Source organism: Pseudorca crassidens, chromosome 21 (genome assembly GCF_039906515.1).
Source record: "Pseudorca crassidens isolate mPseCra1 chromosome 21, mPseCra1.hap1, whole genome shotgun sequence".
Classification (NCBI taxonomy): domain Eukaryota; kingdom Metazoa; phylum Chordata; class Mammalia; order Artiodactyla; family Delphinidae; genus Pseudorca; species Pseudorca crassidens.
Genome location: NC_090316.1, coordinates 9,636,399 through 9,662,011, shown reverse-complemented (window position 1 = coordinate 9,662,011; position 25,613 = coordinate 9,636,399). Strand labels below are relative to the sequence as shown.

At 42.2% G+C, this 25,613-nt stretch overlaps 1 protein-coding gene across 2 annotated transcripts in view; it reads left to right on the top strand.

Annotated features, from left to right (window-relative positions):
• KCNU1 (potassium calcium-activated channel subfamily U member 1) overlaps positions 1–25,613 on the top strand; it is a 172,981-nt gene that overhangs the window by 90,124 nt on the left and 57,244 nt on the right. For both annotated transcript variants that reach the window (XM_067722127.1, XM_067722128.1), the window contains 3 exons: positions 2,375–2,464; positions 2,604–2,701; positions 13,725–13,839. In XM_067722127.1, coding sequence (XP_067578228.1) covers positions 2,375–2,464; positions 2,604–2,701; positions 13,725–13,839 — 303 coding nt within the window. The remainder of the gene's footprint in view (positions 1–2,374; positions 2,465–2,603; positions 2,702–13,724; positions 13,840–25,613) is intronic.

The window sequence follows — 25,613 nt, the reverse complement described above, 5'->3', positions numbered from 1 at the left end:
AAGTGCCCTTTCTACTGGAAATAGGTGAGAGTGAAGAGGACGGCATCTTAGCCTCACGAGCTGGGGAGTCTGGGTTTCACACCAGCCCAAAACGATCAGGTTTTAACGTTTTGGGCCTTCAATGACCTGGGTTATGCATCGGAATTATTTGCAAAGTTTGAAAGACATAGAATTCAAAACCTCACTTCTGACTTTATAAAACCAGAATCTATGCATTTTTTTGAGTCCCCCTGATATAGTCATTTTATTCACTGGCATTCAGAAACTGTTACACCAAATGCTCTTAATATCCTTTCCACATTTAACATCCTAGATTGCTATAAACTTTATTAGAATGACTGTCAGGACATTGTGGACCAGAAACATGAGTAAGCAACTGAGTTCTACATATATTCAAGAAGTTCTGGTGCTGTTTACTACCTAGCATACATCTACCTCCAATAAATGCGGCAGCTGCTCCAACACAGATTTAATTTTGGTTTCTCACCAAAGAGTCAGATGCACCAAAAGAATTAAATCCTGATTTGGCAAAGATATTGGTAATAGCAGTCTTACATGACTGCTACTTCATGACCGACACTGCTGTAGGCGCTTCACTTCCATTAACTCCCGAATCCTCCCAACACTGCTGTAAGAAGGGTACAATTAGCCCCGTTTGTACAGAGGAGAAGCCAAGAAAAGTTAAATAATTTCCCCAAGCTTGCACCACACCCAGGGGCCAAGCGAGAATGTGAACTTACTCTGGGGGCGCTTCTGATCACCAGGCTGTGCTAAGTCCACCACAGTCACTGTACACGGGAGGAAATGGGGCATCTCAAAGCTGGGCTTCAGGCAAGTATATTGAAAAGCTAGGGGAAAACCTATTTTTTCTCACCTTTTATTTTTTCTTCTAACTGATGCACTCGACTAGACTCTAAGGTGTGCAAAAGCTCTGGATAATCCTCAGGATCTCTCTTAGGGAATAATTTGTCACCCGGTAAGAGGTGAAGCTGGATCTGACCCCGGTCAGAGAATGTTCTGAGTTAGTTCCAGTGGCCTGTGTTCGCTAACAGCAGCTGGCCGTGATTCATGAAGGGGGTGAGGGGAGGATCAAGCAGTAACTTCTTTGAAAGAGGTTCACCTCTTCTTTCAAATGCAACCAGAGAAATTATTATGGCAGTATCTTCATAACTAAGCATTTAACATGAGTTCAGAGGACCCTGCCTTTAAAAAAGGAGGTATGAAGATACAACTTAAACATATGCTTGTTAGGTAGTGAATATCAACTGATGATACTGGGGCGGGGAGGCACAAATCTGTCCTTTCCTTTTCAAAGTCAAAAGCAGTGATTCCAATGACATGTTAGTGTCAGTCAGTCAGTACTCAGAAAGTGACGCACGATGTCTCATGCAGTCATCTGCTTGAGCTCAGCTCTTCAGCACCTTTTGCTCTTGGCATAGAGCTGAGGATCTCTTGTTGCACAAGCTCTTTGGTTTTGTAAGGCTCTGACGCCTTACTCTGGAATATCCCAACAACAGACTAAGCTTTGCCCAAAGGAAGACTTGACCTCTTTCCAGTGTGCATATGAAAGGAGGGGTGTGTTTTAAAGGAGGAAAGGAGTACTTTGACCACGCACAAATGAAGCGAGGGGAGGTGTAGGGTTGTAGGACCTCACCATGCTGGAGGTCTGAATGAAAGGAAATGAAAACGGGAGATCCTGACCAGCGGGGAGAAATGTGAGGAACTCAGGTAGTCATCGTGGAGCACCCTATCAAAACATATCATGGATGAAGTTTATCAGGCAGCGTTTTCAAACACACAAAACCATAATAAAATAGACAATCAAAATACTCAAGTAGTGTAGAAATAGAAACAATTCACGTGGTTCCTGCTCTCAAAAATCTTGCAATCAAGATACACAAAAGTGAAGTCAGAGATAAACAAGTTCAAAAATTGTGTAGGCAAATAAAAGGAACTTTTGAATCCAGCTAGTTAATTAGATGAATTTAATTTTAAAGGACAAATAGCCTAAGGATGTACACCACTAGGATGACCGTAAGACTAGCAGCCGTGTGGCCTTGGCCTGTTTGGCCTTGGGTAGCTTCAATCAGCAAGGCTTCCTGCATCTGCATTGGTTTGACCATTTCTGATGCAGGACACAATCCAGGGAGTGTGTGCAGCTCAGCAATTGGGCTATGACCTGACCCCCCTCAGTAGATTCAGCAGCAGTCGATGAATTAAATGCAGTCAGATTCACATTTTCTACTGTAAATTTTGGCGGTAAAAAGGGATTGAGTCCTATTAACTCTGCAACTTTGAGAATCCTTTGGTAAAAACAGATATTGCCCCAGAAATTGGAGGGGAAAATTACTGTATTATTATTTTCTGTTTCCAGTGGGCTGATACTAAATCCACCTGCTCAAGTTAAGCTCCGTAAGAACACACTAGGGTTCTTTATTGCTGAATCTGCAAAGGATGTCAAAAGGTAAATTTTTTTTTATTGCTTTAACGGGGAGAAAGTCCTAAAGCGAATACAACTTAATGGCAGGCAGACTGAGTCAGCCCCGTGCTGCTTTAGCGTGAAGCCTCACATCAGTCATTCTTGATTTGCTTTCATTGTGCAGAGCCTTCTTTTACTGTGCCGTCTGTCACAGTGATGTGTATACGCCCGAGCTAATAGGAAAATGTAGCTGCAAAAGCAAGAATCCTCGACACAAGACAGGTAACTGCGCTTTCTGTCTGGCTGTCCTCAGCCCAGCTTCTGGGGGCGTGGCCAAGGAAAGGGGAGGGACTCTATCTCTTAAAAGACAATGTCCACGTGAACTTGGCCAAGAAGTGGCAGACACTTCCCCACTGGGCATCCAAGACCTGAGAATCAGTCTTTGAGAGCTGGAAGAAACCTTACTGGTTCTCTAGTTCAGCCCCTTCACGGGCCATGCAGATGAGCTCCGAAAGAGGTTCAGTAATTTTGTCCAAAGTCACATAGCCAGCTGGAGGCACCTTCCAAGTCAATCCCAGACACGTCTACGTCACGCAGGTCTTCCCACCTTCAGTCTAAAAGTTCAGCCTGTATCTGACTGCTTCGTTGGGTATAAGGATACCCCCTCATGACCATTTCTATTTTTTTAAATTTTATCGGGGTGTCTTTGACATACAACATTGTATGAGTTGAAGGTGTACAACATGATTTGATACCTTTATATTGCAATACGATTGCCATTGTAGCATTAGCTAACACCTCTGTCACCAGCATAGTTATCATTTCTTCTAGTGTTGCGAACAAAACCGTTCCTTGAGTACTCTCTTCCTTAATGGACTGTAGGGAGCTTAAAATTTACTCATTCTGGCATAGTGATGAAGAAGTGAAACTTTCCCCCTTTGCTCAAGCTGAACTCGATAGCTCACCAACAACCCTTACTGCTTAAAGCAGGAAGAGAAAAGTTATTTCGAGCATTCATGATAACTTAATCGCTTCTGGTTTGAAACTTAGTCTCTTCCAGGTATGTTAAGATTGTTTGGGTAAAATCCCAGTGTTTCAGCATTTAAACTTAATTCAGAATTTGAATTTCCTATCAGGGCTCTCCTTCTCTCTAAGGTTCTTCTCTTCTCTTCTCCCCAGTAGTATTCTATCTAAATGCAGGAGAAAACTTGCCTAACCTCATGGTATTCTCGTAGTGGACAGCCAAGCATCCTTTCACGAGAGTCCTCCTTACTGGTTCCTGAGGTCTGTAAGTGTCGACTTCTGTGACCTCTGCATTGGCAACCAGTAACTCTGTTCCTCCTGGATTTAGGTCACCTACTGTCGTTTGTTACTGAAATCCATCGTCCCTGCCATTGCCTCTGGTCTTTTTTTTCAGATAGGATTTTCTTTTTAAAAAAAATTTATTTATTTTTTGTTGAAGTATAGTTGATTTACAATGTTGTGTTAGGTTCAGGTGTACAGCAGAGTGATTTAGTTATATATATATGTGTGTGTGTGTGTGTGTATATATATATATATACACATACATACATATATACACACTCACATATATTTTTTTCAGATTATTTTCCCATATAGATTATTACAGAATATTGAGTATAGTTCCCTGTGCTATATAGTAAGTCCTCGTTTATCGATTTCATATATAGTTGTGTGTATATGTTACTCCCAAATTCCTAATTTGTCTCTCCCCCCTACCTTTCCCCTTTGGTAACCATAAGTTTGTTTTCTATGTCTCTGAGTCTGTTTCTGTTTTGTAAATAAGTTCATTTGTATCATTTCTTTAGATTCCACATATGAGTGATATCATAAGCTATTTGTCTTTCTCTGTCTGACTTACTTCACTTAGTATGACAATCTCTAGGTCCATCCATGTTGCTACAAGTGGCATTATTTTGGGGTTTTTTATGGCTGAGTAGTATTCCATTGTATATATGTACCACATCTTCTTGACCCAGTCATCTGTCAATAGACATTTACATTGCTTCCATGTCTTGGCTATTGTAAATAATGCTACAGTGAACATTGGGGTGCAGGTATCTTTCTGAATTATGGTTTTCTCTGGATACATGCCCAGGATGGGGATTGCTGGATCCTATGGTAACTATGTTTCCTTTTTGAGGAACCTCCATACTGGTCTGCATAGTGGCTACACCAATTTACATTCCCACCAGCAGTGCAAGAGGGTTCCCTTTTCTCCACACCCTCTCCAGCATTTATTATTTGTAGACTTTTTGATGATGGCCATTCTGACCAGTGTGAGGTAGCACCTCATTGTAGTTTTTAGCCTCTGGTCTTGAGGTCTGCAAAGTCCCCTTTTCCTTTACTCCTAGTCTTTTTATTCCATATGTTATTTTGGTCTGTCTGCTCTGTGGGATTTGTCAGTCTCCCCACATTCGCAGGTGTGCACGTCAGGATGTGGGAACCTAGGTGGTGCTCTCAGGCCCTCTTCTGCTTAAACACACACATGCCGCCATCTGCTCTTCTCTAGTCATCTTGCACTGTTACTAAATACTCCTCTAAGTGCGCCCACCAGGATCCATTTGAAGAGGGTTTTCCTATGGATTTTCTCCCCTTACACACCATAAAATTATCCTGTGTTCCTTGACTCACCACCTCTCACCTTCCTGAGACACCAGGTGTGTGTGTTGGTTGGGAGGGACTAAGTGTTTTCTCAGGGGTCCAGGCTCTGTCATTTTTGGGTGATAGCTTTATCGAGATATAATTCAAATACTATGAAGTAAATACCAAATCCTTTTAAAGGGTCCAGCAATTCAGTGGGTTTTAGTATATCAGCAGATTTACGCCACCATCACCACAATCGATCTTAGGACCTTTCCATACCCAGCAGCAGTCATCCCCCGTCCTCCTCTTCCTGCGCCCCTGGCAACCACTAGCCTACTTTCTACCTCTACAGATTTGCCTCTTCCGGCCACGTCATAAAGAGGGGGTGATTCAGTACGTGGCCTTTTGTATCTGGCTCCTTTCACATAGCCATGTTGTAGCGTGTATCAGTACCTCACTTCTTTCCATGGGTGAATAATGTTCCACTGTGTGGATACACTTCCTTTTGTTTACTCATTCATCTGTCAGTGGACACTTGGATTGTCTCCAGCTTTTGGGTATTGTGGATAATGTTGCTATGAATATTGGCACAGAGATATCTGTTTGAGTTCCTCTTTTAACTTCTGTGTATACATCTAGAAGTAGAATTGCTATATCAAATATTAAGTCTATGTCTAATTTTTTGAGGAACCACCATACTGTTTTACACAGCAGCTGCATCATTTTACATTCCTGCCAGCAGTGCACAAGAACAAGGGTTCCCATTTCTCCACATGCTAACCAACACTTATTATTTCCTTTTTTTTAAAAAAATAATAGCTGTTCTAATGAGTGTAAAGTGGCGTCTTATTGTGATTTTTAACTTAATTTCCCTAATGGCTACAGAGGTTGAGCATCTTTTAATAAGGATCTTACTAGCCATTTGTATATCTTCTTTGAAGAAATGTCTATTCAAATCCTCTGCCCATTTTTAAATTGGGCTCTTGTCTTTCTATTATTAAGTTGCATTAGGTGTTTAAATATCCTAGATACATGTCCCTTATCAGATATGTGATTTGCAAATGTTTCCTCCCATCCTGTGGTTTGGCTTTTCATTTTCTTCAAATAATTTGAAGCACAAACTTTTCGTTGTAGCACCTCTGGACACCGGGGGTGGTATTGTCGTTCCTTGTTGGATTAGTGGGTTAGTGGCTTGGCTGGACTATTTCATTGAACTCTATTTCCCCTGGAGTGTGAAGCCTCTGGTGTTGCCTATCAGAGAGTATAGCCTTGGGATGCACATAGTCACCCTGGGATGACAGTGGTTTTAACTGGGCTCTTTTTAATTGTCTCCTTTCCTGACTCTCTGTTAAGCTCTCTGCCTCTGTTGGTATCACACCCAGCTCTTGGGCTACGCTCATTGGCTGCCAGAGACTCTATTATTTTTGACAATACCCTGAAGCAGATACTGCTTTACAATATTATCCAATTAAATTTGAGCCCCTTTGCAGGAGTAGTTTCTGAGGCTAGTCTGAGGTTTGTTCTGACCCTGAGAGAGCACTTATTCGCTGTCTCTTTCCTGGTTCACTATGGTAAATCCTCGCAAATGGTTTACCTTGTTGTTCTCATGGAGCTACCAGCATCCACTTAATGATTTGCCACCCAAATCACCATTGTTTTCAAGAACATCCTTGGGCTTGAGCTTCTCCACACTCTACTCCAAGTCAAGCCAACTCCCTTGGAAAGAACATCAGAGCTCTCTATGGTAGTGGCCTGCCTCTCCCTCTGGGCAGAACCTCTGAGCCACTGCCCAGGAGCTGTGGGGTAGAAACGGTCGTCCACCTCTCTGGAATTGACATATGTGCTTTTTGAGCAGGTCTCTGGGCAGTGGCGCTAGCTTCTGGGCTTGGTTTGCCTCTGCGACTGTAAAACCTCGGCCTTGGGTGCGCGCTGGGATGAGGCTATTAGTGCTCCATGGTTTTCACCCTGTGATGAGTGAGGGCTGCGTGGAGGAAGGGAGCCCCCAGCCTCTTGGCTGTGCTCACCTGGAACTTAGCCTCTGCACCATGGGGCTGGGAGAATGAGAAATGCCGGTGCCCTGCCCCTCCCCGAGACACACCGTAGCCCTCGCCTGGAAACTGGAGGGAAGAGTAGCTCTGTATTTCTGGGCACACGTACCCAGAATGGAGCTTCTGTCACACTTAGTTGGGGTTGGAGGAAAGGAAGCCGTTTGTGGCTCAAGTGCCTGTGGCTCTTGTAGCTCTTCCTAAGGTTTGGTATAATTTTTTGAATAAATTGTCTACATTTGCTACATGCCTGTAGGACAGTTTCTAGAGATTTTAATTGGGCTTGTATGTGTGTGTGTTTCAGTTTTCACTAGTTACTGTTGTTTCATGGAGGAGCAAGCCCATGGAACTTTTCATGCTTCCATCCCACATTCTGAACTAAAGGCTCTATCTTAACCATATCTATTTTCTCTGACTCTTTAAATTTTTTTGTGAAAATCTAAGACAGTTTTGGGCATAGAAAGAAACTATTCCTATGCCATTTGCTGAAATCCCTGTTACCTAGAGGGCTTGCAACGGAACACTTGACTCTGAAGAATACTGTTAATTAAATGGGCTTCAAGAGCCTATTTGGGATTCAGAAGTTAAACATTGACTCTTTTGCATTCTATAACAATATGAATCATTCTTTTTCTGTAATTTATTTATTTTTGGCTGTGTTGGGTCTTTGTTGCTGCGTGTGGGCTTTCTCTAGTTGCGGTGAGCGGGGGCTACTGTTCATGGCGGTGTGCGGGCTTCTCATTGCGGTGGCTTCTCTTGTTGCGAAGCATGGGCTCTAGGCATGCGGGCTCAGTAGTTGTGGCTTGCGGGCTCAGTAGTTGTGGCGCACGGGCTTAGTTGCTCCGCGGCATGTGGAATCTTCCCGGACCGGGGCTCAAACCTGTGTCCCCTGCATTGGCAGACGGATTCGTAACCACTGTGCCACCAGGGAGGCCCAATATGAATCATTCTTGAGGCAATGGGTGAGGCTGACTAAATGGAGAAATGTCCCATTAAAGAGATGTGAATAAGAAAGAAAAAAATAATACATTAAGAGTATCGTCTCGTTACACATCTTTATCCCATATGAAAATTCAGCATTGTTTCATGCAGTAGACATATCCCTGTAAACACAGCGTACAAATCAAACTTTTGCACGTAAGTTATACACTCAATATGCATGCACTGCTGTCAGTCATTTTGCAAAACAAAAACTTTTATAAATTGAATAATCATTTAGCTGACTTTTAAGTGTGTTTTTGTTATAAATATTTTAAAGCAGGAAGTTAGTTGGTGTATAAAGATGGAAAGATTTTTGTTTAAAGAAAAGAGCTCTGCATTTATATTTGTAGATACGCCAAATTTCACTCACTTCTATAACAGGTAATTTATAGTATCTAGGGAATCAGTAAGACTTTCAATTTATAATCTGGCATTTGATCTTCCCCAGAACCTTTCATTCTTTTCATAATAGAATCATTTTTTTTTCTTCTTGCTCCATACTGATCCTCCATCACCGCTTCTACTACATCCAGAACAACTCTAATTAATCTGGTACCAAGATTCTTAAATAGCAGGCTATGCGTGAGCCAGCTGTTCTTACTTCACTCTGCCAGATGATGGCAGCAGAGTACCATGAAACACTCAGGGTCTGGTAGCCAGGGGAGTGGACTTGTGTGTGAATTTGAACCTGGAGAGTTAGTTCTAGCCAAAACTGTGCCAAAGAGGACATCACTGTAGAAGGAGACTACTTGGCCTTATAGATTTAAAAGTCATGATAATGTCTTGGAAATTCTTCCAGAGAATTAACTTTCTAAAAGGACTAAGGAACTTACCAATAGATGACAGAATAGAAAATTTACTGACTTAGAGTTAGTTCAGATTTCAGGTTGAATATTTTACATTTCAGAGTCAGATGAAATGTATCCCCGGTCCACTTCCTTTAAAGAATGATCTCTTCGTTGAGTTAATTAAGCTTGCTCAGCCCCACCAACTTTTTCCACCTCCTGTTCTCAATGAGAAGTCAGAAGACTTGAATTCTGACGGCGGCAGTGCCACTGATTGGATGCGGTTTAGGGAAGACACATCACCTTCTGGGATCTCAGTGTCATCCTTTTGAAATTCAGCAGTCCTCATCACTGCTATGGCTCTTTTCAGTTCTGATGTTCTATGATTTATAATCCCTCTTCTTTGATCACTTCCATTTTTTTTTTTTCTGACTAGAACCATACCAGAGGTTCTCCCCTTAAGTTCATAATCTAACATTTTAGAGAGGCAGCAGGGTGCAGTGGTTAAAAACGTTGGATTCTGCATTGCTCACTTACTTCTTAGCTGTGTGATCTTAGGCAAACTCTTTAAGCTCTCAGAGTGTTTCAGATTTCTGTAAAATGTTGGTGATAATATTACATATCTCAGGGGGTTAAATGAGACTGTTAGTACATAAAGAGTATACAGGTGGAGTCTATTCACATAGAAAGCATTAAGAACAGTTCCTGGCAAATAGTAAGTACTACATATACGGTAATTATCATAGAACCCGTGGGAACACAGACTCAAAAAAGAATCTCGTTATTTTTCTCATCAGTGAAATTCAGTTGAAATAAGAATTGGCAGAGAAGTCCTGGTAGATTTTACTTATTTGAACCCATTCCCAGTGTGTTTTGGATCCAGAGCATGAAGACCATGCATGGTAGGGCCAGCCTGAAGAGCAGGGGGAATCATATGTGATTGGATAAGTTACTGGGCAGAAACTTTGCCAGCTCCAGCTAAACAGCTCGCTGCCTGCCGTTTCAGCAGTGAATTCTCTAACGCCTGAGATGTTAGAGTCGGGGTCCTCAACCAGGGCAGGGAGAAGCACACACCGGTCTCTGTACGTGATGGCGTGGAGAGTGGGCAGCGGGAGAGTGGCCTTAGGAAAGCTGTGTCCAAATTCCCCTAATCCTCACCCCTGAGAAAGGCTTTAGATTCCTCCTTAAAATGTTAATGTTTGTGATGGAGTCACGCGTAAATGAGAGGGGAATTATGAAGAGGAAATTGGAAAGGGGGCGTGAAAAGGGGTCGGGGATGTGCAGAAATGATAAGAAATAGTTTGAATAGGAGGTCCAAACTTGAATTTACTCTACTTCATAGTTTTCTTTAGGTTTTGCCTTACGTCATTTTTTTCATCAACATCTCAGACTAAGTGACCTCTTTAAGAAGGGAGTCAGCCCAGCCAGTGTTCCCTAGGGATGAGCATTCCAAACCTGGACGGTTGAGCTCTAACCGCCGCAGTGAATCTACCAGCTCATCTCTCTAGCTTGGCTCTCCTCCTGCACCAATGGCTATAGGAAGGAGAGAGAGCAGAGGTGTTCCTAAATGCCTCTTCTTCTCTAAAGCAGGGCCACGGACCACACGTCCACCCAATTCCAGCACAAAGGAACACAACCCGGTAATAGTCCACAGAGACCATCCACCAACATCTTGCATTCCTGTATTCATGACAGTTGCCATTGTTCTTGGAGTCGGTCCCGCCATTGGCTGGGGGGCTTCATTTTCTCCAGTCCTTGGTGTCCATCTCCACTTTGGCCGTGGCCCTCTTTATTTCTCATCCCAATGATTGAAATAGCGTCCTGGCAGGTTTCCCCACATCTAGCCTCTCTTCAGGCCAATCCATGCCATCTTTCATGGCTCTAAGAATTTTCTTGAAGTTCTGATCATGAACAGATATATAAATAAAAAATAAATAGATGGATGAATGCTATGCCTACTTTCACAAGACGAAAGCATTGGCTTGATCTCTTGTCCTACTGCTTCTTCAGCTCCTGAGAGCAGTGTTTCTTATCCAGAATACATGGTATCACCTCTTAGGTGTGTCACGATGACTGGTAGATACTAAATTTTGCAACAGGTTAGCTGTTGAGTAAACTGGAGCAGATTCAGTGCCAGCCACATAAGGCAGGAATTGTTTTCCCTCATTTGGGCTATGATCATATTTCCTGAGGGAGATCGAGAGGAGTAGAATCAGTGCTCTCCATATGGAAATCACATACGAGGCATGTCTTAATATGCAATCCTGTCACGTGTGCCAGGAAAGGAAAATGGTTGCCTATAGCTGTCAAGGAAATCACTTCTTGAAGAAAAGAGAAAGATAATCAAATGCTGGCCGTGCATAGGACTTTAATTTATTTTTTTTCAGTCACCCACAGGTCTTAGATGCCATGTCTTTTTTGATGTCTAAGGAAACCCTCTTTAGAATATCCATAGAGAAGAAGTCATAGTAAGCCATGGCAAGCCATTAACAGTCTGGTTAGGGCGTTAGGCAAAAATCCATTTCATTTTTCCCTTGCCTAAAATCTGAAAACGTAATTACTTGGTCACTGTCAGCTGTAGCTAAATAGATTAAAATATAAGTAAATCAAATGATCAAGTGCTCTTAGAGTGAAATCAGAAAAACTTCAATTGCTTATCTACTGCCTTGAGAGACAGGGACTTTACTTCCTAGTTTTATTTTATTCTTTGGTTTTTCTCCCAGATGTTTGAAGCAGCAAAGAAACTGGGAGAAAGGGCAGTAAAGAAACTGGGAGAAAGGGCAGTAATTGTTGCACGTTCTTAACAACCCTCTCTGCAACCTGGTAGAGAGGACACTTTTCAGACTCTTTTGTGAAATTCATTAGGATTATAGAACTTAGAGTTGAAGGAAGCAGAGACCACGTGGACCAGTTCTTTTCCCTTCGGGCAGGCAGCACACACAGCAGGAGCCCCCACCCATCCTCACGAGACTGCACCTTCCAGCCCCCATATCCATGGACGTACTTCCATAATCATGAAAGCGTCCAACATTATGCAAATCATTCATGTGTTTTCAGGAGATTTTATTAAGAAGGACACAAGGGAAGATTCAAAGCTTTATTGAGCAAAAAGTTCTCACGGTTCATACCTAGCACTCACCTCACCCGCCCGTCCCCTCCCACCTTTTTTTAATACCTGGCAAATGTTGTTGGCTGGAGAGTGAGGCTCTGAGAAAACAGAGACTTCCCGAAAGTTCCATTGTTCCCAAGCCAGTTTAGGCATGTTGCGTTTTACATTCCGCAGCTCAGTTTCTATCACGAGTACTAAGCCGACTAGCTTTTAAAAACTGAGAGTTGGTAACACGCTACTCCTCGCTTAGATTTTTCTTCAGACGTTCCCTTCCCAAGCCATTCCCCCCAGGGCAAAAGGTAACCACAAAATAAGGAAACATCAATCAAGCTGAAAACCCCATCAAAATTCCATATGTAAGTGAAGGCTTCTGAGGATTACAGACAGGGAGCAATCTTCTTCCATACTTGGCTCTTGGTACACCTGGATGATGCAATTACTGCTGATTTAAACCGACAAATCACATATGCAAAGGATGTCCCTCTTCTTCCAAAAGTATGTTTTGACTCAGTTGATATTTTCTGCAGATTAAAATGGCTGAGAAAGTTACATCAAAAGAAGAGGGATACCAAGAGGGTTTTGTGGCTCTTTACGTCTGCCATTGTCCAAAACCTGGTTCAGTGTGGGTTCAAAGGCTTGTTCCAGAGGAACTCCCCATTCCGAGTAGTCTAAGTACAGAGAGATTCTTAAATTGATGCAGGAGGAAAGGTCCTGTCTCTTTTCTCCACTTAGGTGGGCAAGGAAGAGGAGTGGCAGTGATGCCTCCTCTTTGGCTCCGTCCGTCCCCTTGATAACTTCTTCCCAGGCAGTCTTCCCATCTCTGATCCCCTGGCGATCAGGTTCAGGCAAGCAGATCATGCAGGGTTTTTGAATAGTGAAAGAAAAGCATTTGACTTCCAAAGCATCCTTTAGAATGTTACTTTTCATCACAGTACCGAGTGCCAATTCTTATTGAGCAAGGATGGCTTCCTAGCCAAGTGCGTTTAAAGGATTCCTAGGTTAAACCTCTGTTCTGGAATAAAAATGGCGTGATGGAGTATCAGCGTGTGGGCGCAGGAGGCTCAGGTGTCAGTTTGTTTCCATCTCAGAGCAGCTTCGTGCTGCTCATTTAATGTTGCTCACACATTCTTGCATTTTATCGTCAACCATCACCCTTTGAGGTCCCAGTCTTCTCCCTGTTTTGCAGATGAGAAGATTATCTGCTTTTGTGTTATTTCCAGATGTGGAAATTCACAAGTGTTTTGAGACATATCCCAGGTAAGATCAAGATTCTTCAAAGGTTAAAATAAATAATAAAGGAAGCCTTGAAGGAAAAATGAAGTAAAAGGAAGCAGTATCCAAGGAGAATGAATTGCAGGCTGACTGGTATCAGCAGAAGGGAGTAGGGGCCTTGTATAGTGATCTTTCCTTAGTGTCCTGTAGCGGCTGTAGACTGCTGGCAGCCGAAAGGCTCCCCAAATGCTATACTTCTGGATGAGATGGGAAGAATGATGGATGAGAAAGGTGCAGAATGGATAAGAAAGTACTCAGTAGGTACTTCTTTTAAGCATACCATATGGTATTAACATCCTCACCATCATTTTCACCCACTCTCTTAACTCTGTAGAAGGAAATTAAAGAGTTTTCCACAAACCATCCTCTTAGAACAGTCTGTAGCTGAGGATTCTCAGCCTCTCCCTAGTCAAGAGGCTAGAGCTCTCTCAGCCAATAGGAACAGTCCAGAAATCCCTTATGAAGGGGTATTACGCCAGCTCACCAAGATGGCTATGACATTGCAGGGACAACAGTCACGGTGATGAGAAACAGCGGAAGGGAACACTCTGGTCCAAAAACACAGGACTCCAGCCCAGCGACACCTATGAGCATGGCTAGCAACTTGAGCTTGACCACCAGGTAAGAGATGCAGAGGACCCTGGTCCTCTATGTTTTTTTTTCTAAGAATCACTGGGCAATAAAAATTTGACTTAAACAAGAATATTTGCTTTATCAGCTCCTAAACTGACTAATACAGTTGTTCCTCACCAACATGAGTTCCTCCCAACTTCTCCCAATATGTCTCAACTAAGCGAATATACCTCCCACAACATTGCTGAAACAATTTATACTTATGACAGCCAGAGGTTATGCACCCAGTTTTCTTTCAGGTCACCCTCCAGGCACTCAGGAAATGTGGGTGAGGGCAAAATTTCAACTCTTCCTCAAGGTTTTTTCTATTATTAATCCATGCCTTATTTCCAACAAATTGTTGATGAGATTGCTTTCGGTTTTTAAATCTGCAGAATAGGGCCAACAAATTCTTCCTCCCCTACTCTCTTTTTCCTGCATCTCTCTACTCCAAGATAACCCCGATTAAGCAGAATGCGGGGTTGGAGCTGAAGAGTGTGATCTGTTTATTGAATAATTTTTAAATAGAGCGTTGATCTAAAACTTCTGTCACCCCAAATTTTATTGTGAATAACGCTGTCATGTGTTGGCAGCATTTCAATTTAGTACCTATAAAATACCAGGAAAATCTCTCATGATTGAGAATTGTGATTGGCTATAGGTAAGGATTGTATCATCTTCTCTGGCATCACACAATGTTCCATGCAAACGCTGGCCCTCCCTAAGCTGTGCGATCTTGGACAGCTTGCTTTACTTCTAGGTGTCTCCGTTTTTTTGTTTTTTCTTTTTGTTTTTGCGGTACGCAGGGCCTCTCACTGTTGTGGCCTCTCCCGTTGCGGAGCACAGGCTCCGGACGCGCAGGCTCAGCGGCCACGGCTCACGGGCCCAGCCGCTCCGCGGCATGTGGGATCTTCCCGGACCGGGGCACGAACCCGTGTCCCCTGCATCGGCAGGCGGACTCTCAAACACTGTGCCACTGGGGAAGCCCTAAGTGTCTCCGTTTTGATATCTTAAATGAGTATAATGGTAATGAATACTCTGTAGGTCTTTGTAAGGACTGAATGAGATGAGGTATTTAAAGCATTTTGCTTGATTCCTCACTGACAGTGAGCGTTCATTAAATGTTCCTTATTATTGCAGTGATTGATTCTTGTATCTAGGAAGATGTACGAGATTGGACCGAATATGTAGTAGATGCAGAGCTCTCCAAGGATGTGGATTTTGAAATAAATCCTTGATCCTGTTTTTGCTATAATTCACCTCTTTCTTTTAATGCATGAAGAATCATGCTTCTGTTTAACTGAGGATTCTGGATAGATGGGTCTGGTTAACAGAGGTTTTGCTGTACCTGTCCAACAGGTGAGGCAGGCGTCAAATATCTGAGCCACCGAAGGTGCCACCGCTTCATGTATGTGCCTTCTAAGAGGAATACAAAAATCTAGGAATTATATTTTCTGCCCTACCCTGCCTTCCATTCCAGGATTTTATGAAATCTGAGTGAGATAATCTGTGGGAAAGGAGGGAAAGGATTAACATCTGTTTGGAGGAAAGGTTCTATGGAATTTCAGGAATTTTGCCTCACTCTTAATGACAACAGAACAGCTAGGGGTTAGCATTGAGATTTGTAGATTTTTCTTTCTTTTTAAAACGGTGGGTAAAGAGCTAAGTATTGAGTAGCTGCGTGCTAAGTAGGCACTATGCTTAGATGCAGAAATCATGTTTCCACCCCCACACAACCTAGTTGGGTAAACGAGATGAATTCAGATAAATTAAATCAGAGGCCAAATGAGGCAGCATCCCTTCCAGTGCTACATTGATGATTCTGACAGCAGGTCAAAGAGGAAGAGGTCAATGGGGGCTGGGTGGATTGTTCCAGAATGTTTCCTGTAGGAAGTGGGATTTGGAGAAAGGTAAGAGAATGGGAATCTCAGTTCCTGTGGAGAATGTAACACGGGCAACACGTGGGGAAAACATGGAGCCTTCCATGTACCGAGTAGCCTGACTAGAGGTGTGGATGCATGATGGAGTGAGAAATAACGTCTCAGATTTCTCAAGAATACGTTCTTGGTTGTTGGTATTGCGCATGTGTGTGAATATATGCATGTATGTTCTGTTTACGTTGATGCAAATTTGTTGCAAAAACATGATTCCAATCTGAAAAGTGTTTTGAGACTATAAAGATAACATATGTGATAACACGTAAAATGCTCCAACCATGTTTATGCTTTTATTTATTCTTTCCCTTGTCTTCTCTGTGGTAAGAGAGGATTAGCAAGTCATGGATAATCAAAACCCACAGAAGGTCCTTAAATGCAATTTCAGCCATTGAGTTTCACTGACGTTTCCCACCATTCTTTAACACAGCTATACAAACAAAATCATTTAACTTACTGATGTTTCCCCATTGTCTTTAGTCCCTTTATTGTCTGTGATAAATAAGGAAATGGCCTAAAGCAGGCATCTAAAAGGAGAATTGGTCCAGCTGGCCTGGTCCATCTGCAGCCTGGACCCATCAGCCCTCTCTATGGCTGGGGGATCCCTGAATATGCTTTAAAGCCCCTAAAGAAGGTCAAAGATAGTGATAGTTTCCCATCCAGATCATCTCTAAAGATGATGCTTATTCACTTGTACCTCTTAATTCAAAAGCAAGACAGATTCTCATGAACTACAGAGCTTAAAACTAATCAAAGCCAGACTGCTGATGAGATGGTCATATGCACGTTGACAGATCAGTGCTATTTGCGAGTGAATTTCTGTGATATTTCATCAAGGGAGTGGTCAGCTCAGTTGTTTGAAATCCAGTGTTAATGGGATATATGACAGGTAATGCTCCCACTTGGGACTACAGAATAGGGTGGGTTTTGTTTTCTGCTTTGGGGGGTTTTTTTGTTGTTTTTCTTTTTGTAGGGCAAAGATATTCCAGCTAGCAAATTAGCAAACACGTGTCCTGAGTAACGATCGCGAGTGGTAAGATAGACTTGATGGCTTAATAGAGACAAGCGGGCGTTATTGGGGGAAAAATGTAGTATGTGTGGTAGGCGCTATTTGTAATCCATTTTTGATGTGTTAATAGTATTACATGCACACTCCAAAACCAGCCCACGATCATTTATAGTTTTGCTGACAGTGGGCTTGGTGCTCTTAAAGATGTAATCTTCAGGCCACTAGTGGGTTTTCTGGTAAGTTCAGAAACTACTGTCTTCTATTCTTAGTACTCGAAGCAGTACAGACAGCCCTAACGTATGTGAAAGTTATAGTCCGATATTTCACTGCATCCCTGGTGTCTTTCTTTTCCCACAGAATAAGCAACAACAAGCAACGTCATATAAATAGCAGTTTGGGTCTCAGACTAGCACACAAAACTCTGTTTAATAGGTGGTGGTTATGTATTCATTGAGCAGATAGACAAATACTAGTTCTGCTCACCAGCGTTCTGCGTCCTTAAATCAAGAGGTCATGTAATACGAGAGGGGGAAGATGAATATTTCCTCTGACTTTTTTCAGGGTGATAGGCTTAGAGCTACGCCTATGCAAAATGTGATGATAAATAAAAATGCCTCTCAAACCCTCTTGGAGCCCCTTTGCCCTCACTTCCAGTTTCTTTACTGTGGCCATCCCACTTTGGGTGAGCTTAGGAAAGTTCTGACCGTTTTACTATTGTACAGTTGTTGACTAGTCTCTGTCTCCGTCAAAATCCACTTCTTCAGGAAAACCGGTTTTGATTAGGTATTAGAAAGAAAAGATTTACGTACAACTAATTCATGTTGTGACTGGCCAGTAACGCAGCAACCACACTAAGTCATTCAGGATTTTGAAAAGTGGGTGTTTATAAACTCAGGTGGACATGGGTAGATCGCGAATCAGTGAAACAAGGAGAGGCAGAAATTTCCAAGTAGTGTCTGATAGATCTGGGTCAGGAGAGGAAACCAATTCTAATAGAAAGGTTTGTCTTCTTTGGGAATATCAGCCCTTCCGTAGAAACCCTCCCTCTGGGTCTGCCTAATTCAACGCTTATAGACTCTATTGAAGCCTAAATAAGTTTCCACACAGTTTCCCTTCCCACTTTGTCTCTGTGAAACCTGTGACTAAGAGTGTATTTATAGTATCAGCTTTGTCTTCATACTCCCCCATGTCCTTTTGGAGATACCAGAGACCATGCGTAGTATTTCTTTCTCTCTTTCCCGATGTCCAGCCCAGCCTTAGCTCTTTAATAGGCAAGTGGCCCATCAATACCAGCCATGAGCATTGCCCCACAGCAGGCATGAGCCCTAGATCCCCACCTTCCTTAGCCTTTAGGTTTCGGTTTCCTCATCTTCAAAACAGAGATGATATTAGAACCAAAATAATTGAAATGTTGTTTGTGAGGATTCAGTGAGATAAAACAGATTAAATTCTTATCTAGTAAAAATCGAGCAAGTGAAAAAGGGTTCCCTGGTTGTGGTTCTGTGCCCCCGCCCACCACCTCTGCCATCATTCCCCTGGCTCATAGATTTCCATGCTTTTGCAGCCAATATCTTTCTCATGCAAGGGGAGAGGGCTTGAAGTTTAAGACCTTCCAAAATTTCATGCACTGTCTACAGCCCACCATCCCTGGAGCGTCAGCACTCACTTTGTTGCACCCAAGTCTGTTGCTTGCCATTTCCCCTCCAGAACACTCTTTCCATGGAGGTTCCAGCTCCTTCCTTGGCTCTTTCCCAGTGTCTTCCAGCTGATCCCTCGGCAGTCTTCAGTTTCCGAGCAAACTACAGTCCATCAGAAGGACTGCCAGGGCATCCTCTGCCAGGCATGGCTCCTGGGACATCTGTTCCTACAAGTTTTCACTTTCGAGTACCATGCCCCTTACACACACACACACACACACACACACACACACACACACACACACACACACAGACTGATGTCAGGAAAGGAAGCTGAGCCCTTCTTCTCTATTCTCAGCTCTTCACATTTATTGAATTCTGTGCCCCAGATGATCCAGGCAAGAGAAACACCATCTTTTAACCTCAGTGATGCCTGAACTCCTACTGAGGACCAGCTTCCAGGGTCTTTCCAGGGGGAGAAGCTTGGATACGAATCACCATACGTGGTTCTTCTCTCTCCACATCCTATCTGAGCTTTCTGCAGAAACTAATCAAATGAGATTATCTGAGCAGGTACTTTTTTTCCCCCTTTCTTCCATATTAAGCTTTTAAAATAACTTTTCCTCTAGACAAGCATGGGCTTTTCTCTTTGAGTACAGTATGGCCCACAACCAGTAAATCAGAAGCAGTCTTTGATTTTTTTCCTTCATACGTGCTTATCGAGTATTCTCTTACTGTAGGATTTCAAATCATGGTCTAGAAGTCTGTGTTTACTTAATACCGTATAGCCAGTATTTCATCTCCCCAAATTACCTCTCTCCAAGAGTCCAGGTAGCACTTACGTCCCCAGTCCTATGGTTTCCTACCTTACATTTCAGAGCCTCTGAAGATGCCTTCCTCATTTCAATTGGTGTTATTTGGATACATGGAAATCACTAGCAGGGGTGTATTTCGGTCATGAAGTTTTAGTAAGCATCTTCATCAAGTCTCAATTAACAGTTCAAAGAAAACAGTAAGGCAGATGTATCTATGTTCGATTATAGGTGTAGATATGGGGGTAGGTATAAAGATAGACACAAACACATCTAGAAGTGCTATTTTTAAGTACCACGAGCCTGAGTTCCAAAGACAGATGAAAGAGTTAGGGTACCAGGGAATAGAAGAATAAAAGAATAAGGAAAGAATTAGTAGATGCTCTCTTTTAGATCCTCTAAATACCGCCCTTCTAGTTCTTGTCCTGTACCTTTAGGCAGAAATCAGATTTCTTGAGAAGCAGTGTGCCGTGACTCTAGCAAAGTACCATATAGACAGGCGTACCTTGTTTAATTGCGCTTTGCAGATACTGCATTTTCTACAAATGGAAGGTCTGTGGCCACCCCACATCAAAGCAAGTCTGTTGGTGCCATTCTTCCAACAGCATTTGCTCACTCTGTGTATCTGTGTCATTTTGATAATTCTTGTAATATTTCAAACTTTTCATGATTATATTTGTTACGGTGATCTGTGATCAGTGGTCTTTGACGTTGCTATTGTAATTGTTTTGGGGCACCATGAACCTCACCCATTTAAGACTATGAACTTAATTGATAAATGTTGTGTGTGTTCCGACTGCTCCACTGACCAGCTGTTCCCCCATCTCTCTCCCTCTCCTCGGGCCTCCCTCTTCCCTGAGATACAGCACTATTGAAATTAGGCCAGTTAATAACCCTGCAGTGGCCTCTAAGTGTTCAAGTGACAGGAAGAGTCGACGTCTCTCACTTTAAATCAAAACCCGGAAACGGTTAAGCTTAGTGAGGAAGGCCTGTCGAAAGCAGAGACAGGTCAAAAGCTAGGCCTCATGTGCCAAACAGTCAAGTTGTGGATGCGAAGGAAAAGTTCTTGAAAAAAATTAAAAGCGGTGCCCCGGTGAACACACGAATGATAAGAAAGTGAAACAGTCTTATTACTGATATGGAGAAAGTTTCAGTGGTCTGGATAGAAAATCAAACCAACCACAACATTCCTTTAAAGCCTAATCCACAACCCTCTCCCATTCTGTGAAGGCCGGGACAGGTGAGGAAGCTGCAGAAGAAGTTTGAAGCCAGCAGAGGTTAGTTCGTGAGGTTTAAGAAAAGCAGCCATCTCCACAACATCGAAGTTCAAGGTGAAGCAGCAAGTGCTGATGTAGAATTGCAGGAAGTTTCCAGAAAATCTAGCTAAGATAATTCATGCAGGTGACTGCACTGAAGAACAGATTTTCAGTGTGGATGAAACAGGCTTGTAATGGAAGAAGGTACCCTAGGATTTTGATAGCCAGAGAGGAGAAGTCAGTGCCTGGCTTCAAAACGTCAGCGGACAGGCTGACTCTCTTGTTAGGGGCTAACGCAGCTGGTAACTCTAAATTGAAGCCAGTGCTCATTTACCATTCTGAAAATTCTAGGACCTTTAAAAATTATGCTAAATCTGTCCTGCTTGTGCTCTATAAGTGAAAACAACAAAGCCTGGATGACAACACATCTTGTTACAACATGGTTTGCTGAATATTTTAAGCCCACTCTTAAGACCTACTTCTTAGTAAATTATTCTTTCAAAATATTTCTGCTAATTGATAATGCACCTGGTCACCCAAGAGCTCTGATGAAGATGGACAAGATTAATGTTGTCTTCACGCCTGCTGACACAACATCCATTCTGCAACCCATGGATCAAGGAGTAATTTTGACTTTCAAGTCTTATTATTTAGAAAATACATTTTGTATTGCTAAAGCTGCCATACATGGTGATTCATGTGATGGATCTGGGCAAAATAAATTGAAAGCCTCCTGGAAAGAATTCACTATTCTTAATGCCATTAAGAACATTCATGATTCATGGGAAGAGGTTAAAATCTCAATATAAGAGGAGTTTGGAAGAAGTTGATTCCAGCCCTCATGGATGACTTTGAGGGATTCAAGACTGCAGTGGAGGAAGTAACTTCAAATGTGATGGAAATAGCAAGAGAACTAGAATTAGAAGTGGATCCTGAAGATGGTACTGAATTGCTGCAATCTCACGATAAACTTGTATGGATGAGTGGCTTCTCATGGATTCCATCTTGAGATGGAATCTGCTCCTGGTGAAGATGCTGTGAAGATGGCTGAAATGACCACAAAGGATCTAGAATGTTAAATAAACTTAGTTGGTAAAGTAGCAGCAGGATTTGAGAGGACTGACTCCAATTTTGAAAGAAGTTCTGCTGCGGGTAAAACACCGACAAGCAGCTTTGCGTACTACAGGGAAGCCGATGTGGCAGACGTCACTGCTGCCTCATTTTAGGAAACTGCCACGGCCACCCAGCCTTCAGCAACCATCACCTCCATCAGTCAGCCGCCACCACCATCAAGGCAGGACCCTCTAGCAGCAAAACGATTACAACTCACTGAAGTTTCAGGTGATGGTTGGATTTTTTTTATCAACGAAATATCTTTAATTAAGGGATGTACATTTTTTAGACATAATGCTGTTGCACACTTAATAGACTACAGTGTAGTGTAAACGTAACTTTTACGTGCACTGGGAAACCAAAAAATTAGTGTGGCTTGCTTTACTGCGATATTCATTTTATTGTGGTTGCTTGGAAATGAACCGGCGATATCCCTGAGGTCTGCCTGTATAGGAATAATTCATCAGATATGTATTGAATAAATGAGTTCTTTATATTAAAAAACAATATTTTAGTCTCATTACTTAAAAATAGAAGACAAAATAGCTTTAGGCTTCATAAAAGTGTGAGAGTAATACCATGGACAATTCAACATATTCCTTTCATTACTCTTGTCTTCCTCGCCCTGTCTGACTAGATTAGAAGGCTGTAATGAAAGAGGGTCAAAAGCCCTTTTTAAACCTCTTTGTGAATATGTGGACAGGTCTTAAGGAAAATGAAGTCACACTCTCCTAGGACTTCACGGGTACAGAAATTTCCATTGATTTAGCTGGATGGTGAGATGAGGAAGCAGCCCGGGTAATACAGGAATAAAAATTCCTGTAGGACAACTGATTATTTACTGAGTGTATGTATTTATTTGAATTAAGTAGTTAGTTTTTGCATGTTTTTATTCTTCTCACTTAAAATCTCCCAAAAGGCAGGGATGAGACCTTGTCTGTTTAGGGTCATATATAAAAGACCAACTAACTCAACAAGAGAAAGGTGAAGATTATGGGAGGCTTAGTCACCGTTTCTAAGTAAAACTCTATTCAGGGACTAAGGACATGCCTAGGGAAAAAGTAAATGTGACTTAGGCAGTTGCCACAGACTTTTCATTCTGCATTCTGTGCTCTCTGTTTGATGCCCACCATCACCTGTACTCAGGACTTAGAATTTCCAGCTACTTCCCATGCCCGTCAACATCTACTATTAGAACCATCATTTGCGAAAACAGAAGTTTACAATGTTAATCCTTCAGGGGTAGTTCTGCTTTCATGAGGATCAAGGACTTCAGCTAAGGGACAGAGTCCTAAGTGGGAGATTTCCTAAGGGGAGGTGTTATTCTAGGAACGTTTGGTAAGGGCTTCCTGGGTGCATCTAAAACCACACCTCAAAGTTTATTGTGCGCAGTGCTTTCTTAGTTTTTAGGTTGAGGCAAGAGTGATAAAGAAGGAGGCTACTCAGTGCCAAGGCTACAGTGGGGACTCCAGAGATGGACAGGCCAGGGTCACATCTCAGCTCGGTGACTTCCATGCTGCGTGATGGTGACCCAGTCACTCACTGCTCTGGGGCTTAGCTCTTCCATCTGTAAAACAGGTGGTACCAATCTCATAGGGCTGATGAGAAGACTGCGTGTTAGACTCTTGGCAAAGTTCCTAGCAGAGAGTAAGCACTCAATAAATTAACATTTATCATCATTATCATTATCATGACCCAGAAGACAAGACTGGCCCACACGGTAATTGAACCCACGGTCTGGAGACTCGCCTCAAAGCAGCTCTCTGCTAAGATTGTCCTGGCATTCTACGTTTGTGTTAACACCAATAGCATTAGTAGGAAAGACAGAGGCCTGAGAGATAAATGTGATCTTCGTTTAAATCTGAGGGGTGGAGAGCTGCAGCAGAACTCACCGTGAGTAACGTGAGAGGTAGACCCAGTTCCTGTCTCCCCGTGAAGCAATATGGTCTTTGCCTGGTAGGAGGGTTCTTTGTTTTTAGCCCGTTCTCTAAGGACCTGAGAATATAAGAATTTCCAGCCTGTGTTACACCCATGCTGGGGTTCTGAAGACTACATGGGCTTTGACAGTGAAATTCAAGGACAGGACCAAGATTGGCCTCAACTTAAGTGTCAAATATCAGGGATGTTGACCCAAGATATTATTGGCTTTCATGCAGCTATTTATAACTTTTTATACAAACTTGCCAAGAACAAGTTAACTTTTGAGTCTGTAACAGCCCCCAAATAACTGGAAAAATCTTTCTTGCCAAAAGAGGATTCAGAGCAGACATCTTTAACAAACTCCTTCGCTCCCCACCCCAGAAGCCCTTTCTCTTTCCCTCCTGCTTTCTGTCCTGTTTTACAGCTGGTTGATGAAGGTAAACACAGGGCAGGCAAAACTTCAGGGTCACCGGGTAGCTTTACACCTTAGCAGCTGTCTTCAGCACATGCACAGCTATCAGGACAATAAAATATTGTTCATTGCTTCTGCCCCACAACCAATTAGGTCAGCTGTAAATATTGGAATTGCTTGGTAAACATGCTGGAAGATTGTGCTGACTTGTTAATATAAGTGAAAATGTAATTAGATTTATAACACTTTTTTTTTCCAAACCATAATTTACAACAACAGCAGCAGGAAAAAAATTCTCTTGCAACCTGCTGAAATATCATAATTAAAATGCACATGAAAAGTCAATTACGCCAGAGGGAGGTATTTAAGAGAAGTGAGTTTCCATACCACGGGGATTACACCACGGGGATTACATATTTCTTATTTATTTTTTTTCCCTGTAATCTCTGTGGCTGCTAAATGAAAAGGAACAGATATTTTCCTTATTTTGCTTTGAAATATTGCTGTAGATAGTGCTAAAAAGTGAGCTAAATAACCTGGCTCCCTGGAAACCTACTCAGTTCCCCTCAGCCCCAGGAAAGCCGAGTTGTCACCATTCTTTTTTACTTATGAGCCCGTCTCTCTTTAAACAATAGTCATGTTCCTTAAAACATGTAGACGTCACATATTTTTTCTTACTATTATTCTGTTTATTGCTCTAAATGAATAGTTATTTTATGTAACTCGATGCAGAATCCTTATGTAAAGACAAGAAATAACCCTCCCCCGCTTTTTTTTTTTCATTTTAAAACCTGGAGTTTCTTCTACTCCCAGTGTTGTGTTGGGAACACAGCTCTGTCTTCAGACGAGATGGCACGGGTGTCACCACTGGCCTTCGCTGGGGGGCTTTCTCTGCCACTGGAGCCTCCGTGGGCCAGGCGAGGCTCTGCCCCTCTTCCCAAGGCTGTGATTCTAACCCCAGTTCCAATTTTAATCCAGACGGCTTGCTGCCTCCCTGCTTTCTAATCATAAAATGTAGCTATTATTATAGCCCATCCGTGTTTAAGGTGCCAGTGGGGAAAAGCTAGTTTAAAAAAAAAATCGTAAAGCAATTTATAAGTGTGAGAAGAGATGCCATTTTCAGACTCAAACTTCTCCTAAAATGTTCAGTTTAGATAATGGAAGACATTTTTAATACATATCTTTTAGAATTGCTAACGCATATATTGCAGATAAATTAGTCTTTGTGGGAAGTTTCTGGTGTTGCTGTATAAGAATCAATCGGTAAAGTAAATCACATATATCTGTGCCTATATCTGTGTATGGTTCACTTTACACATTTATACTTTATACACTCCTGTACACACATACATTGCAGATGTACATGTTTACAAGAAGATCTGGGAGAGATTGAAATGAGGAGAGGCAAACAACAGACTTTAGTTCAAACTAGCACCTTAATCCATTGGTGAGGCTCAGTAACGGAAAGCAGTGCAAATGGTCTTCCAACATTAGTAAATAAAACGCTCTCAGTTTTTATTTATGTATTGATGTGATCATTATGATTAATACCTTTATGCTTGCATTTTGTCACAAGTAAAGGACATAGCAATATTTCCAGTCCTTAAAATATTGCATAAAAAAATATTTTCATACCAATTAGCTAGATTTGCTTGTGAACTGCAATATTCCGTTAGATATTGCAGTCAGC